Raw genomic sequence first — 17,688 nt, 5'->3', positions numbered from 1 at the left:
CTGCTCTTTTGATTAACGTGGACTTGGCCTCAAAGGCGGAGCACACCCAATCTCAGCATGTGCAAACCTCCTCCTTCTCAGCGCTAAAACTGATTCAGATGGACTGTGACCAATTCCCCCACCTCGGTGTCCGAAAGCGTCCCCAGGCAGTCCCTGTTCGGCCTGCCATCCCAAGTTTTGGTTATCACAAAATGCCAACTAAGCATGCTTACATGCACCATTTCCAGTTTATTCCAATTAATTTTACAAGCAAAGGCACTAGGTAGCCTTCAGAGATTATGACCAGATCCTTACTCTCTTGAATCAAGGACTAAAGGTGTTAGTGCAAAGCTGATAGTGTGCCTTCCCCAGCCTGTCAGGAGCCCACGCTGCTATCTGTCTTCTCTAGCTATATGGTTTAAAGCCCTTCAGACTACGTCAAGTAGCAGAGACTAAAGGGGTCGCCTTGCCTCGCACATCTGTGCAATGGAAAGCAATGTTACTGTGACCACAACACGCTTCCAGATGAATTCCTCGTGGGAGCCACTTTTGCTATCCAAGCCAAATTTAATGTATGTGCAGAACAGGTACTTAGAAAGATGTCAGAAAGCATGTTTCTTTGTCTCTCTTGAGGTTATAAAGTCATCAGATCATGTGGAAAAACAAAATAATTTCCTTCTCCGTGAGGTAAACAGCAACCCAGCAGTTTTTTAATAGCTTAATATTTCATGTAGATATAGTGCTCAGGGACATGGCTTAGTGGTGGGCTTGTCAGCGTTAGGTTAATGATTGGACTAGATGATATTACAGGTCTTTTCCAGTCTAGGAGATTCTGTGATTTTGATGCCACACGGTTTGGTTCTTTATGGGGTTTATCTGCCTGGAGAGTTTCCTTTAAAGCACACAGGAACATTGCAGTGCTCCTCGATTTAAAGTACCTAAAAGCTTTTCAACAGATTTCAACGTTAATCTGCTGATACAAAACATACACATTTATGTTGGAGAAGATAGGTCAAGAAAAAAATGTGCATTCCATCTGAACTAAGAGGTGACAAGATTAATGACACGCTCTTTTGGGGAGGGATATTAATTTTAGTCTTGGACCAGATACTTGCAAAATTCGATGTGCTGCACCCCTATTACAGAGTACTACTGAATGAGAAGAGCATAGCTCTCAACCACCATCTTCCTCCCTTTGGTTTAGGCAGTCTTTAGTTATTCTGGGCCCAGGGCTCTGCAGACTTTGAAGCTACGGACAGAAAACTTTAAACTAATTAGAAATTCTAGGGAGCAGATGGGCAGGTTACGATGGCCGGCAGAGTCTCTGTGGCTCCAACGTCTGACGGTCCAAGTGTAAAACCCTGTGCTGACCAGCTAAGTGGTGATAAATGTGTGAATGATTAATGTCATTCATCGCTGTTAGAACAACAACAACAAAAAAAAAGAAGAAAGAGAAGTAGACAGGTTAAAACAACTGATACACAATTGATAGGAAAATGCCCATGTGTGGGTCTAAAAGTATACTGCTTATAGTCAGACTGAATTTTAGTTCAAAAGTTTTCTGTTTAAAAGAGATTAATATGGCTGTGTCCCCAAGTACTTGTTAAATGTTTTTAAAAAAACATGTAAATGAGATACTTTGTATGAAAATGTGTTCATTATGGAATCCAGAATCATATGTTTAATCATTTGGAAATGAGACAGTGCACTTATTATTTCCCAACATGAATTCAATTTTAAGAGCAAATAGAGAACATTCTGTATTGTAATTCCTTTCCTAACAATAGCTTAAATTATTTTCTAAGTTTAGCCATTACACAAAGCATATTAGAGTTATTGAAACTACTTGATAACTCATCAATCTAAATTAAAGGGCCCAAGAGCAAAGTCCACTGGGCTGTACCGTAGATATCAGCAACCATTAGCATTGTTTCCACTACCAGAACATTAATGCACGTGTCACTATTACAGTATCCTTTTAAGGAACACAGGGCATTAATACAAAAGCAACTAGTGCTGTTCACTGGGCAACACCTTTTTCAAAACAGACCAAACTCTTCTAGCTCATGCACTTTCCTATAACACTCTGCACCACTTCCAGGCGAGGAGTCTGCTTCTCCTCTTCTGTGAAGTAGGGCCAAGTGCTCAGCTGGATGTCTCATGTGAAGCAGAACAGTTGTGCTAGGAAGTCAGGTGCAGTATTTCCTCCGGGCTATGGGAAGGTGGCTGAGGTGAGATAGTCACTGCTTCTGTTGACTTCTGCACCATTTTCTCCAGTCTAGTTAGAAAGAACCAGGCTGCCAGTCTTGTAAGTCTGCATCTCTCCTTCACTGTCTGCACGCATGCCTGGGCTATGAGTAAATCAGATTGCCTGCTCTGCAAAAGTCAGCATGGAACTTCCCAAAAGACTGGGCTGGTTAAGGCCAGGTTTTTGGCTTTTCTTCCAGCATCAATTATAACATTGGAATAATAAAATCCCTCAATTGAAATATATTTAATCTGGATAACCAAGTCCACTGCCATCCCATTCAAGGGCCATTACTAAGTGGCAAAATTCTGAATTTTAGTCATGTAAGTCAAAGTCTCAGTAAAAGAGGCAGAGATACAAGCACCCTGGGAGCAAATTAACTACTTTTTCTTTTTCTAATACAGTATCTCAATGAGTATTAAGTGGTATCCTCATACAGTAAATGAATGACTGGGACATCTGTCTACAGACTGTACAGGGAACATACCTGGATATACCTGGTGGTTAAATAAACTTGCAGACTACCATTTATACCTTATGTTCGTAAGTCAGTGATGTTTTCCATCTGGTATCAGAGACCAGCAAACTCCTACGCAAATTGTGAAACTGTTGTGGAAATAAAGAACTATCCCAAACACCAAACTTCTGTTGCAGTATCTCAGCTTCCAAAGAACACAGTAAATTTAAAAAACATATTTTTATGCTTTATCTGATTTGCTTGACAGTAATACTATGACTACTGTAATTATTAAAAATAATGGGTAAAAACATATGCACTGTGTAGTCAGATTCACTGCTTATAATCAACTTCTTTTGTGAGAGACAGAGACGGGAAAGAAAATAAAAATTAGAAGAAAAGTGATAATGTGGACTTTGCCAAGTAGAAATATAGAAACCAGAAGAATTTCAAGATAGCTGTACTCCCCAAAGCTATTTAATTCTTCTTTTGAGCAGACTATAATTCCATTTGTAATCTGCTAAGAAACCGTATTAACTATTATTTCCTGGTTATAACAACTTCAGATTTTTCTCAATGGAGAATTCTGAAGACAAAATTTGAAGCAAGACAAAAAAAAAATTGAGACATTCAGGCTCAGGTATTTAAATAGCTCCCAATAAGCTTATGCATTTTTAACTAAATCTGTCCAACTGTATCAAAGTTTCTCTGGAAATTTTATACTATAGCTGTGCATTCATGCAGAATAAAGATCCTTTTTCTTTCACTGTCATGGCAGTTAAGTCTCAATTGAAACTGGTTTTGAGGAGCAGACAGCCCTATTAATCCTAGCTATTTTAATCTGGTGATTGATGAAAAGACTCAGGAAAGCATAAGGTTGTTAGTCAGTCAAACAATTTTTAACTGAACTCCGGATGCATATTGAGGGAGCAAAACCTTTATGCATCAGAAGACAGTTTTAGTTTATGCCTAGTAAATATTAAAGGTGTTGGCAATACTGCCACTTCCATTTTTTCCCCCAGGCAGGTGAAAAAGTAAAGAACACAAGCTGGACCAACTCTTTGTAGAAACTGCTGATGCATGATAAGGTTTATAAAGCAGAGCCCTGCCTAAATTTCTGATTGAATGCTTCCAACATGAGCAGTCGCTGTCCTATGCTTAATCACCCATTCTCAGTTTACAGCTGAAAACAAGTTTGTAGTGGGAAAAATATCCCTCAGCTCCACTATCCAATTTAAGCATGCAACAGAAGTAGTGCTGCTGATGCAAGGAGCACCTGATAGTAATAGCTGGAGATAATCCAGCTATACTCTTCCCCTCTTTCGCTCCAGTTCATCAGCTGCTTCTGAGGTGTTTTCAGTATGGTCAGGACTTCCGCATCTCTGTTTTCAGTCTCATCCAGGCTACAGAATGTCCTGTCTCTGTGCTAACTAGAGACTGAAGAAGAGATGGCAGCTAGCAAAGACTCCGCTGAAGGAAGAAGGTAGGTTACACTAGCAGGATTTGGGGAAAACAGACAGAAGAGAGCAGGCATTTACCTGCTCCTTTCACTGACGAGCTGTATTTGCCATTTGCTAATGGTCTGCAATCCAGTGAAACTTCTAACTCAGGTGGAAGATCATACTCTAAGATTGTTTCTTCTTCTGGTCTGCATCTAAGCCATTTCTTTCTGGAAGTGGACCTAACTAAAGTATTTCTTGCCTTTGCCACCTCAATGACAGCAACTACTTTTCAAACCAACTCAGAATAAGCTGATATGACTGCAACAGCAGCACTTACCTAAGTTTAAGGTATCGATTTCTATTTGAAAAGCCATCTTTTCTCATATAGCAATACAGTTTTTTCTGAGGCTTTCATAAACAGAAGAGAGTTACTCTGAAACAGAGGCTTACTAAATAATGGAGAGACCACACAGTAATAAAATACAGTAATTGCATACATTTCATCAGGAGATCCAGAAATGACAAACATTTTTCTTTACCAGTTAGAAAGTAGTTGACAAATCATGCACCTTCAATTAATTATAGTACTAATACTGATGCTTATATACTTATGTAAAAACTTTGAAAAAAACAAAAGTTCATGGGAAATATGACAACGCTTTTGTAAATAAAAATGTTATCTGTATTTCATACCCGAAATACTGTTTCGTCTCCAGCTGTTTTCACATCATCTTCCTTCCCAATGATTCTCTGTAGCTATATTTGTTAAAACATGAAAAAAACCACAGGAAAGTTACAAATTTGGTTGTACAGGAGTCTCATTTTTCAGAAACTTGCATTAATTTCACCTTTTCTTCATTAAGTCATAACATTTCTTCCAGGTTCTCCAGTCATGACAAAATATTTGCATACTTAAGGATATTTTGCTATTTAGACACACTTTTTCCCAGGAATGTCTTCTCTACTTTGGTTAATATAGTCAAGCAGAGCATGTGAATCTATCTCTTGCAACCCAGCGCTTACTCTATTTTTAGAGATTTTCTTCCACGAGAAGCTTAGCATTTATTCCATAAGACTTTGAAACTCAGGGGTATAACATCAAGGGTCATTCGGGAAATAAAAATTAACCTGTGATTTTCACGCTGTCCTCCTAGGCAGCTTTGCACAGTTCTGCTACAGACATGATCTTCTAGACAGGAAAAACATACCTGTTCAAATAAGGTACCATACAACTAACAACAAAGAGGAATTTCATTAAATAAGCAAATGTATTTTCAGAATTGGCATTAAGCAGAATGTGGTTTGAGTTTTGCCTCCAGCCCGCAAATAAATGAATCTTGAATGTGTTAGCTAAGAAGATTTTTAGAACTAGTGAAATGACTCACATTTAAAAACATAACTTCCACTGTTCCAAGTACAGCTTTAAGCTAATACAGAAAGTGCTTTATTTTGCAGCAGCTCAAGTGTATTTTAGCTGCAAGGTTTCTTTGACTGTATTTTCGCTTGGGAGGTCAACACTGCCACAAGAGTGAGTGACTTAACTTAGCACAAGGTATACCTACCTTTCACAGACATGTGCACGAATCCTCAAAAAGACAGCAAAAACGAAAGAAAAAGGGACTTATTACATTTCAGGTATAGATATGGACTTACACCGAGCACTCTGGATTTGGAGTCTTTAGGAAAGATGCTTTTAATGCTTAGGGATTGCGAAGCTGCTGGTTTACTTCTGAAACATTTCTGAGTGATTCCTCACCCTGCCCACTAAAACTAGGAAAAAAAATCCATGACCAAAGTTGCACAGCCATGATGTTGTGGGGTTTTCAAATCTCTTCTTGGGGCTTTTTTTTTTTTTTTTTTCTCCTTTTTTTGCTGTGTTGTTCAGAGAAGCTTGTAAGTAGTGAGTAGGAAAAAAATGCTAACTGGGTTACCAAAGGTCTTCCCTTGGACTTCAGATTTTCACTAATTCACCTGTGCTGTTTTTTTTTTATAGCATAGTTACTTTCAATTATTATTTTTGAATGGCATGCCTTGATAGTATTTATCAAAATATAAAGACAATTAAACAGTACTAGTTCTTCCAAGTTTCTCTGTATTCTTTTTATTTTTGCTCACTTACAAAACAATTGTCTAGTACAGTAAAAGCATTATGAATTTCTTCATAGCACAAAACCAATATAGAGCTCTGGATAAAAACACAACTGCTTGTCCATATTCTCACTGAAAAATTACATCTTTTCTTACCTGAAAAATCCATCCTTTGCTCACACACAAGAAATACAACTGCAAATACTTTCCAAACAAGAGAAAATACGTTTTTTTTTTTCTATTTTGTATTTTATTTTTAAATGACTTAAAAAAATCGGCAGAGACTACTAAAGAGCACAGACACACAGTACAACTTTTTTTCACAAGTGTTCTGGAAGATTTAGTTTATATGTTACACTGTATGTAAATGCTTATAGTGCTTGAAACTATTTCCAGTAGTTTGCAGATTTTTTCCAGCATAGTGCAGCAACTAGTCACAAAGGGAGAAGAATTCTGCCCTTGAGAAATGGACTCTAATACTCAACTGCTCCATGTAACATTTATCTGTATTTAATACTTATATCTGTTCATCACTGGAAGATACTAATGGCTAATTCAAAGATAATGAGATCTATTATGCACAACTGATGCCTCTTTTGTGATTATTTCTTAGTATGTCTTTTGTGAAGATGACAAGAGCTGGCAGAAAGGCTATGTCAGTCATAAAAAAAAAAAAAAAAGAACGTTCCAGTTGTTTCAGAGAGGTTAGTGCTTATGGATGTTCTAGGACCACAGAGGTGTTCTGCACCAAACCACCGCAACTGCTGACAGTGTCAGTTGCTGGTTCATCCAGCCCTAGATGAATCTCTACAAGGTTTTTATGGTACCTACTGTCCAGGACAAGTGTATAAAGAAAGTGTATAGAAAGTCTAAAACACATAGCTCTTGCATGTGCCATCAGAGTTACCCTACTCCCATTACCAATATTTCTGAACTGTCATTAATTTTACTTAGAAATCTTTCATCAGGACTGAGTTAGGGAAATTCCTCACTTGCTGTGGATTTTGGTAGCCTTATTCTTGATGGGAGGTCTCAGATTAATGTGCATGGGTTACTATGTGCACATCTGGAAATCCCCCTCACCAAGTCTCATGTGAACGTCTTGGAAGTGTAGAGTTCACAGAGGTATCTTACTGTCCTCACACTGATGCAGATAACATGGCTCTGAGAAACAATTCTTTGCACTCTGCCAGGGGCTGATTAAAGGATGGCAGCTAACACCTGTGAACACGCCATTTCTACCACTTCTTCTCCACCTTGGAGTTGCAGGGCACAGCAACAAATACTTGCGGATGCCCACCTCAAAATACAGATTGCTGTGACTCTGGGCCCTAATACTAAGATGTTTCTTATATTGTGAATGTTTACCACTGAAACATGGATGAAGCAGAAATTAAAAACGGACTGGCTTGAATACAAAGAAGTAGGGAGGAGAGAGAACAAGAGTCTGTCCCTGGGAAGTGACAGAATTTTAACTCCTACTGGAAAGGAGGAAAATGTGCACAGAAATGGAAAGGCTATGGAGGACAAGATAAACTCTCTCCTTCAAAACATGGAATTGCGTCCAAGATTTCCTTTCCTGAACATTAATTTATGCTAGTGAAGAGCACTGAATATACTGGGAAGTCCTGCATGTCACACTTCAGTGTCTGATTCATACAGGTCTGAACAGCCTATCTCCATCACATGCTGCAGGCACTAACGACTTGGGTTGCAGAGTCTGTTTGTCACCCTTCTCCTTTCCCGAATGATTCACGTGACGCATCTTGTGCCCGTTTATCCAGTAACATGTGAGAGTTGAGATATACACAATTCAAAGAATGATGGACATTTTGCAAACAAAAAGGCAAAGTTCTTACCTCAAAGTATTTACAGTCTAGATCAACAGATAATGTAGACATACATAGATGTCTAATCAGTAGAGGTGACAAAGCAAGAGAATGTAGTAGCACTGAAATTTCTTTTCCCATCACATCCTCCTTACAGTAACTGCCTCCTAATTACTGCTTCTTCGCTACTCTTTTCCACTGCCCTTTCCTTACATACGTTTCCTGATACTGTTGTCAAATATAGTGTGGAAATAACTACAGAATAGCTAGATGTATTTTTCTGAGATGCCAACTGGAACAAGACAAATAACAGATTAGCCACACAATTTACTCATTTATTAGATGTACAGAAGCTTTCTATGATGCATACAAAACTAGAGTAACATAGAGATTAACGCACAGACATTTTCCCAGATTCTTGCATTTAAAAAAATTTGTTTTTAAACCTAACCTATAAAAATCAAGTTTTGCTTTAAAATAGTCACCACTTATAAATGTTCAGTAAACAGTCATGTGAGAAAACTCATCTTTTGACTAGGTTGCATCCTGTGAGACTTCTTTGGATTTAATGATTCTTATGAATTGACATAAAAATTATATGTTTTCTTTTTTTACCACTCTATATTAATTTATCTGTATAGCCCCTAAAGGAAATGCAAAGTAACAATCTGTTTAACTAGAATAATTTTCATTTAATTTGATTGCCTTATGCAGAAATCAAATTATTTTTAATGATTTGTATAATGTTTTCACCTCTACTTTTGATGACTTTCTGTTCTTCATACTGGCTGATTCAATTAGAATTACCTGAAATGGGTAATGGACATTAAATATACGACATACTGTACATCTCCCCAAGAGAGCTGTGCTGTATTTCTGCAAGAATCTCCATATTTGCTTAACCAACACAGTACCTATTTAACGGAAGTACAATTAACACGGCATTTTGGTGCAGAGGCACTACAGGCTGAACATGTTCACTGTGCTCATGGACTTACTTTCCCCTGCAACATACTGTTTTGTAGGCAAACAATACAGCCATAACAGACATATTTTGGTGATCAGGGCACTGCTACTCTGATAACAATTCACTAGGATTGTACCAGGTTTAGCAGGTTAAAAATAAAGGCTTTAGTTAGAATTTGATTTCTTTTTAATGAGCAGAATAATTTTAACATTTTAACAGAGCAAATTCTTCAAGCCTAAAAGATTTTGTATAGCAACAAATGAGTGTAGGATACCTGCAGGCTCAGTTAGGGGCTTCTGGGAACATTGTCTTGGGAAATGGTCTTATTTCAAGTATTATTTTCAAACAGTACTAACTCTAAAAGTATTTTTACAATGTTTTAAAATATATTGAAGTACGACTCATCAATTGTAATCTTGCTAAGAGACAATTTACTGAAAATTGGCTATCTGCAAAACATATGCTAACAGCTATTGTATCATTAATTCAGTTTAAGGCTATGAAAGTACACTTAAATAAATTTTTGGTAATTTCTCTATTAACAGGTACATCTTTTATAAGTTTTAGATTCTATGGTTCTCGAGAGTTGTGGCACTAATGATCATCTTTAATTTTATCCTAGTGACAGAAAATAATTTGCATTGTAGTACCCATTTCAGCTTCTTATAAAATTGGCTCTCTAGTCACCTCCAATACAAATGAAGGATCTGAATTAAGCTGAGGGAGTCTATTAAAAATTATGCTTGTTAATTTTGCATTTGACTTTTGACATAAGTATTTAGTTAACTGTCTCCTCTTAAAAGCTGAATAAGCTATATAATGAAGCCTATTCTTCTTTAAAACATCAGAGCAAGATTTTGTTAAATTCTTAAGCATCTGCCTTTCTCCTCCCTATTTTATACTGGAATATAATTTTATAATGGAAAAACTGCTGTTAGTCTCCAAAATGTGAATTGGTAAAAAACCTGCGCAACAGCAAATAAAACCCAAGAGAGGATGGTGAATTAAAAAAAAAATCAAAATATTTAGAAAATAGAAGACTCCTCCAGGTGATTATTTGTATTAGCTCATATGGTTAAGGGATGTACATAAACTCCTACCTTCCCAGTAAAAGATTTTTAGATACTAGTGAAAGGTAACATTTAGAAAAGTGGATTCAAATATGAGAAGTACTTCTACAGCAATGCTTTGGTGCTCTTTTCATACAAAGAATTTCAGTAAGCACGTGATCAGAGACTGGACTGAAAAATAGGCTTGAAGATTTTAATGAATCCTCATTTAACAAATATAGCCCATGGAACTATTTAAATGCTTTAAAATTAATATGCATATAAATACACATACCTTAAAGAATTCTTTCTTTTCAACTCGTTCATTGCCATCTGTATCCAACATTTTAAAGGCAATCTGAAATCCAGTCTGGGGTTCTGCAACAAATTGCGAAAGAACTTTAGTGTAAATACACATACACATACTTACACTAGTACCTAAATATTTTAGTGCAAAAAGAATATTGTGTATGGTTCAGTTCTCTGTAGTTTTGCACACGCATGACATTTCCAGTAAACCATATGTACCTCCTCCAATATAAGCAAACTTTTTAAACACCTTTTTACTACCACTTCAAGGGATAATTAACGCAATGGCAAAGCAAGAAATGCCAACAGTGCCTAAGTACAGCCACGCATGTCCATCTGATCCGAGTGACTGTGAAAATGTTGTATGTCTTACTGTCCTTGTCTTAGTTAATGTCTGTGGATGTCTCCATAATCCCATGTGACTTCTGAAGTCCACCTCTGCCTTGTTTATTACAGCTCCTTTTCAGGGGAGAAGACTGGAAAGTGCCACGAGAAACCAAGAATTATTCCCAAACTGCGTGAAAGAGCTACTGTACTCCTCAGGTGCTTCTTGCATACGTTACTGCATGCCAGTATTTGCAGTCTTCCCCAGCAAACAGACAGATCTTGTAATCGCGGCCAGCTCTCTCGGCTCCTGCTCCCACTGTGTTAGCCCCAGGCCTTTTTTTTCTTCCTTTCTCCTTCCTCCTTAAACAATGTACTTAAATATTACTGAGATGTAATAAGCCACTCTTTCTGGCCTTTTTGGACAAGGGAATGTTTTGTATGACTCCCATCAAGCTGATTTTTTTTCAGGAATTTTATACGATTTTACCCTGCATTTCCTTCCCAGAGTGGATGTTTCTTTTCAACACAAAAATGTAATGAGTTCTGAATCTTGCAGGCGCTATAAAAACAGTGTGTTTTGAGCTCCTTCCCACAATTTCCTGATCTTACTTTGCTTACAGGAGGTGGCCTTGTGCATTAGCAAGCCCACACAGGAGCAGCATGCTGCCGAAACGTAGTTACAGTTCACTGCAGTAGCAAGCACTTATCCCTAGAGCAGGTGAATTAATTCCACAACCCAGTCAGGTCAGGCATTAATATGAAAGCCACAGACTTATCGTCTCTAGAATATATTCATGTTTCCGAGAACAATGTTGGACTCATGAGGGCAGTGAAGCAGTATCTCTAAAACACTCCAATGCCTTCAGAGTTTTTCTTTTGGAAATATATTCCTCCAGCTGCCCCCTGTAAAGTTTCAAGTCTTGCTGGGTTTTGTGGTTTTTGTTTTTTTTTTTTTTTTTTAGAGAATCTTTCTGCAAAGGGAACAAGCTAAAGAAATAGTCCATTCCTTTTAAGGGGTAACAAGATGGTTAAAGCAAGTTTTATTTTTACATTTTAGAAATAACTACATCTTCAGCAGCCAAATAATGTTCTCTGTGGAGCAACCTTGTGATGCAGGGATATTTTATAAATACCATTGCAATCTGCATAGCAGAACCCTTCCCCAGCAACTAGGTTGTAATAATCAAAAATGGCTTTCTTTCCATGGAAATGCCACACGCTACATTTGTGTTACTAGTATAAAAGCAAGAAGAGCCTATCCTATAACATATTTAGAGAATACAAGTAATTGATATATTTAACAGTAATTCATACCATCTGTGTTGCAATTTTCAGATAAGAGAGCTGTTACTGAAAATATAGGACCTAAAGCTGCTTATACTGTTCAGAGATGACATACTTATCTGATATGATGTAACCCCAAAGGTATGTGTTCGTAAAATAAGCATAGTTCAAAGACTACCTCAGATATATTTGTATTTAATTAGAATCAGGCAAAACTCCAAAATCCAAACAGAGAGCTTCATCTCGGCTGTGAGTGCAGGTTAGACTTAGGTGCTTCCCCTCCAACTATTCCTACACTGACAAAGCTGTCATCTTGTGTGACTGGTGAATTGAAATGAAGCTGTGAGCAAAGGTGGCAACTTCAGTTCTGGGGTTCCTTCACTAGGCAGGGCTTTACCAGAAGCTCCATTAACCAACTGCTGGAAATTAAATTCAATTGAGCAGTGGAAGAAAAAAAGATAGTGATGGTACAAGGCACACAGAAGAGAAAAAGGGATCACAGGAGGCAAAATAAAACATTTGTCTGCCACAAAATTACATTTTCAAGTTCAGTGTTGCTACAGACAGTGCTTTTGTATGACAGGCAGGGTGGTCTGGTCAGCAGTGACCTGGAACCGGGACTCTCGAAACCTGGTGATTTTTTTCCTGTTTCCCAATTGCTCTGTTGGTGACTCAGAAGACATCATTTAAATATTAATGGCTGCTTTAAGAAATTTCACATTAATTCTCACTAGTGAGAGAGACGTGTAACTGGGGGCCGACTGACATGGGATACTTGTTAGGCAAAGATAGAGACACTAACACTTGTTGACATTTGCTTTCAAACTGATCGCTGTGCTCCGTGTAACCAAAGCAGCAACTGCATTTTTATCCTGCACCAAAAGGTGCCTTTGTTTTTGCAGTTCAATACTTTCTTATATATAACTCTCTGAAAAATAATGTTACATGATTGTCTGGAGAAGTGGAACCACTTGCCCTGATTCTGCTTCAATCTTCTAATTGTTTCACCCAGTAAATCAGCATGAATTTACTTTTAGCTGCCACGGATTTTTAAAGAAATAGAATCTTTGGCAGCTATTTCTGCAACTTTAATTAAGGTATTCTGAAGTTGTGGTTGTGCTTATTTAAAAAAAGATCCCTCTTCTTTGAGTTGCAACAAATATTTTTAAATCAGCTTTCTAACTGGGCTAGACTTACATTAGTTCTGATTTTAAAAAGCATTTGAACACACGGTATAACTCATGTTCAAGTTGCTTGTAGCACTGAACAGTCACTACTGGTGAAGCAGTACAGTTGTATGGTAAATAGTTTATATTGATTTATATATACTATGCAATATTGTGTATTAGTTGAAGTTCCTAGTAGGAACCAATGCTGTTCTGCTGAGAAATGATGCAAGTTGTGAAAGGCCTACCTAAACTCTGCGAGAGGTGTGTACCAACAGTCACTGTCTGTGAAGACTGGACTCTGGAGACCAACACTACCTGTTCTTACTACACCGTGACACAGTGGATTTCTAGAGCAAGGAAAACTTGTCAATTTGTTTAAGCCCCTGACATGGTCCTCGCAGCGACGGAAGTGATGAGGATCAAGCATGTGCAGTCCATTGGGTTAAGAACGACTGCTTCCTTCTCTCCTTTCCCCATCCACTGATACCATGAGACCTAGTATGCTTGGTTTTGTCCCTTGCTTAAAAAGTTATACCTGTGTAAGTCAGTCAAACAAGACTCCATGTGGACTATTACGTGGACATGCATGCAGACTGCTTCGCTACTAGTCTATGGGTCTCGCTGTGTAATGCTCATTGCACACACCTTACCTCAAATCTCGGTAACTTCCAGCATCACCTACACTTCATCAGAACAGCACAGAGTAAATATGGGTGAGGAAACCCAGAAAATCCAAGACCACTTCCACGCAAAAACAAAAAATGCCTGCTGTTTGCAGTTTAAGCAAGTATCAAATAAAAGAGTTTTTTAAATGTCTCATAGGGAAAAAGGAAGGAGGCAAAGGAGAAGGCAGAAATACAAGAAAAATATTTGGAGGAAATAAAGTCAAAAGGAACAAAGCAAAAAAAAAGGATTAAAAAAAAGGATTAAAAAGTCAAACAAAAAGACACTGCAGAAGTCAGCTGTTTATGTGTATCATCCATTGCATTTGTGAACACATGAATAACAGGCAACAACCTTTCAGACACCACTACAACTTTTTACACCACTACATAAAATATATTGTTAATACGTCATTGTCCAGAGCAACTAAAACTACTATCCAGGAGACAAATTATTTATCTTCCCCCACTGTTGTTTTTCCCTTTATTATATAGTCCTGTAACCAATTACGCCCCTCTCTCAAAGTCTCTTGAAAAACTTTACTGATCCCACTGTGCAAGGATTATCACAGGTTTTGAAGTACTACTATAGACCAACGATGACACTATGGAAGTAAGTTGCAATCAATTAAAGTTATATCCATTTATATGAATGCCTTATCATTCTATATGCAATAGTTTACGTTTTACAATAATGTCGAAATGTAGAAGTTAAAAAAGATCACAAAAAGTTCCTAGAAAGCTGTTAGTAGCTGAATGTATTTTAAATATGTAATACTTACTTGTAAGGATTGTCAGCAAAAATAGGTACTCTGCGTAAGATATCAACCCTGAAATAAAAGAGTTAAAAAATGACTTGCAAAAAACCCCTAAGAAAACTTATAGCAAGACTTGAAAGATCAAATCTTATAAATATAAAAAATTTAGTTCAACATCATATTAAATAGGTTATTAAAGTAAGCCACATTATTATTTAATAAAGTTTTTATTTCTGTTTTTAGTGCTCTGAAGGTAAAATTCCCTATCCACAGACTCATCAATGTTCATGTCTACTCAAGAAAGTAAGGTTTATTTGGTATTAATAAAAGGCCTACACTAAATCTTTGGATTCTCACTGAAAACATTCAATGTTTATATAAAAGGCAAATAAATTAAATGTGCTTTGTCACATTTAGTACCTGGGAGGAGAACCACTCTAACGTTACCCTGAAGGATCAAAGCCCTCCATCCTTTGGCAGGCTTGCGAAGGCGGAGAATAGCTTCCCTCTAACTCTCAAGGGAAACATGGCAACACGCAAAGCTGCCAAGCTGCTAGATTTTGCTGATAGTACTGCTGGGCTGCGTGCCAAGAGGAGGCTTCTTTTTTCTTTTCTTTTCTTTTTTTTTTTTTTTTTTGTTCAAAAATAGGAACATGTCCTTTCTACAAGGTGAAAGTATTTTCCCCCCTTTTGAAGGAAAATTCCAGTGTTTTCCTTTGAAATACCGCCTTAAGTGAAAAGCCTGAACAAACACAAAGATGTGATAGCGTCAAAATAGAGTGTACAAGCTAAAGATAGAGCGCGCATAACGAGGGTGGTTAAACAACAGAATCTGAACCATCTGCCCTGCAATAATGTTTGGAGAAAAAATGTAAAGGGCTTTTTTATAAATCACGTTTTGAAACAACTGAGCTACTTTTAACTTGTGAGCTAAACATTGTATAATGCTGAAGCTGCTCAAAATAAGCCTATCTGTGCAAAAATAAACTATTTTTTATAATTTATATTTAGTTAATTGATAGATAAGGAATCCACTGAAGCTTCAGAGATAAACAATTAACTTCTGATAAATTAGTATGCAGAGCCAACAGCATCTGTATTTGACCTCAGATAGTGACTTAACACTTTAAGTACCAGAGTTTAGCAACATTAAATTGCTGAACACAGAGTCTGAAAATCTGAGAACAAGACTTAGTTAAAGACAGGTCTAATGCTGATCCTGTTGCCAACTCATTCTGGTTCCATATCTCAGCTTTCCTCTCCATCAAAATAGGGCTATTCACCCTATTATCCACCATGTATCATGCGTAAATCAGCACAGTACTACAGTCATGCAATACACCGTGGAAAAAAAAATACTTTAATCTCAAAGATTTAGTTTTACTTATAAGTTTTAGGGTTACTGCCATTGCAAGAATATAAATTATTATTTGCATTGCTGTAAAACTAGAAATCACGTTCCTAGACAAAGCGTCCAGGATTTCTACAAATTCAAAACGAAACAAACAGAAAGAACCCTTACCCCATTTTTTTAGCTTATACGCCTAAGTATAAAACAAGATAAATAAATGTATGGAAACAAATAGGGGAGGAAAAGAAATCAAGCAGATAGTGTGATGGCATTGATCAAGATTCCTGCTCCCTATTTTTATTTTGTGTGTGACACAGCAAAAGAATGTTTAAAGGAAGAATATAAAGGAAGACAAGAAGGTAACTTTTCAAATCTATATAGAAAACACCGTCCAGTCATGGACTGCAATGGTATCAGCAGAAAGATCCCTGTCTGAAAATTTAACCAGCAAGCGATGAAGGAGAAGTGGGAGTCTGCTTCTCAGTTGTCTTGAGTTGTTCTGCACAGGGACAGACTAGGGAAGACCTGGAAAGCGAAGACAAGCAGTTTGCGCTAGATAAAACAGAACAGGGAGAGCCCAGTGTCGGGATACAAAAGAAGAGATGACACTCTCAATGGAGTCATGTAACAAAAACGTATTTATCAAAGCATTTGAAAGGATATTAACAAGGCAGATATGTTTGTTAAAGTCAGAGGAAAAAAAAAAGTCGTAATAATTGAGATATAAAATGCCGAGCGCCTGGAGAATTTTAGCTATATGGGTAGACAGGGAACATCGTACCTTATAAACTTTTGCAGAAAGAATCTGCAAAATTTATATGGAGATGGTAGGATGTAAAGAAAAGACCAATTTAAAGACAACACCCTGCTCACTGGCTCAAGGGAGAAGCATGATGGCTTTATTCTCTTGAATTGCAGAGGGCTGGAAAGAAGACCCTTGCAAGAAATGGCAGGGGCGAGACACAGACTCTGTTTTCATCATCTTATTGTAAGCCGATTGAAAAGTTGCTACAGTGAAATAGGTAAAAAGTTAAATATAATAAAAATATGTAAAAAAAAAAAAAAATCTTGATCGTTCCTTAAAACCTGTCTCAGTGCCTTAAAGCAAATCCACAGCCTGTCTGACATTTTCTGGCAGACTGATTATACTAAAATAATTTGTGATAAGTTTTTTTTAACCTCTAGACTCATTTCCATATTTTTTTTTCTTTTAATTTCATTGTCCCTTTACTACCTGTAGCGAACAGCAAATTTACCTTACCCATAAAGTAAATGAAATATTTTGGTAGTTTTCTTTGTATTCTACGGTAATCATTACAAAATTGCTCAAATTAAAAGATGCAATGCAACAAATTATTAAAAAACCCCAAACACACAGCACAGAAAATTATATTAATGTCCAAGCAAACCTGAAAAGATAAAAGCTTCACATACTGGTGAATGAGTCAGCATATTTGCAGCCAAGTATTTGCAGTTAGCATTGGCAAAATACTGTCATTTTCTAACACTAAGTGAACCTTCCCCATCCCTCCCTGGAAATCTCTACCCTCAAACTTCATAGCAAATGCTGACAGTACAGTATTCTTATTGCTGAGTAAATCATAAGTATACCCACAAAATATGACATGAATTTTAAAACTGCCCACTAGAAGGCAGAATTCCCTAGCGTTATGTTTTACAAACTGGACTGATGACAGTTTTCCTTCTACTTGATATTTAAATAACAATTTGAAGGTAGTTAAAATAATCTCAGCTAAACTGTGGAACAG

The 17,688-nt window shown here is 37.1% G+C and overlaps 1 protein-coding gene across 2 annotated transcripts in view; it reads right to left on the bottom strand.

The window, feature by feature from the left end:
- The window catches only part of MICU2 (mitochondrial calcium uptake 2), a gene marked incomplete at its 5' end in the record, with an annotated part of 146,541 nt that overhangs the window by 19,219 nt on the left and 109,634 nt on the right, over nucleotides 1-17,688 (bottom strand). For both annotated transcript variants that reach the window (XM_082498207.1, XM_082498208.1), the window contains 3 exons: nucleotides 4,820-4,882; nucleotides 10,355-10,437; nucleotides 14,593-14,640. In XM_082498207.1, the coding sequence (XP_082354333.1) occupies nucleotides 4,820-4,882; nucleotides 10,355-10,437; nucleotides 14,593-14,640 (194 nt within the window). The remainder of the gene's footprint in view (nucleotides 1-4,819; nucleotides 4,883-10,354; nucleotides 10,438-14,592; nucleotides 14,641-17,688) is intronic.

Source organism: Vanellus vanellus (assembly GCF_965231255.1).
Source record: "Vanellus vanellus genome assembly, chromosome: 1".
Classification (NCBI taxonomy): Eukaryota; Metazoa; Chordata; class Aves; order Charadriiformes; family Charadriidae; genus Vanellus; species Vanellus vanellus.
This window is presented reverse-complemented; position numbering and strand designations above follow the sequence as displayed.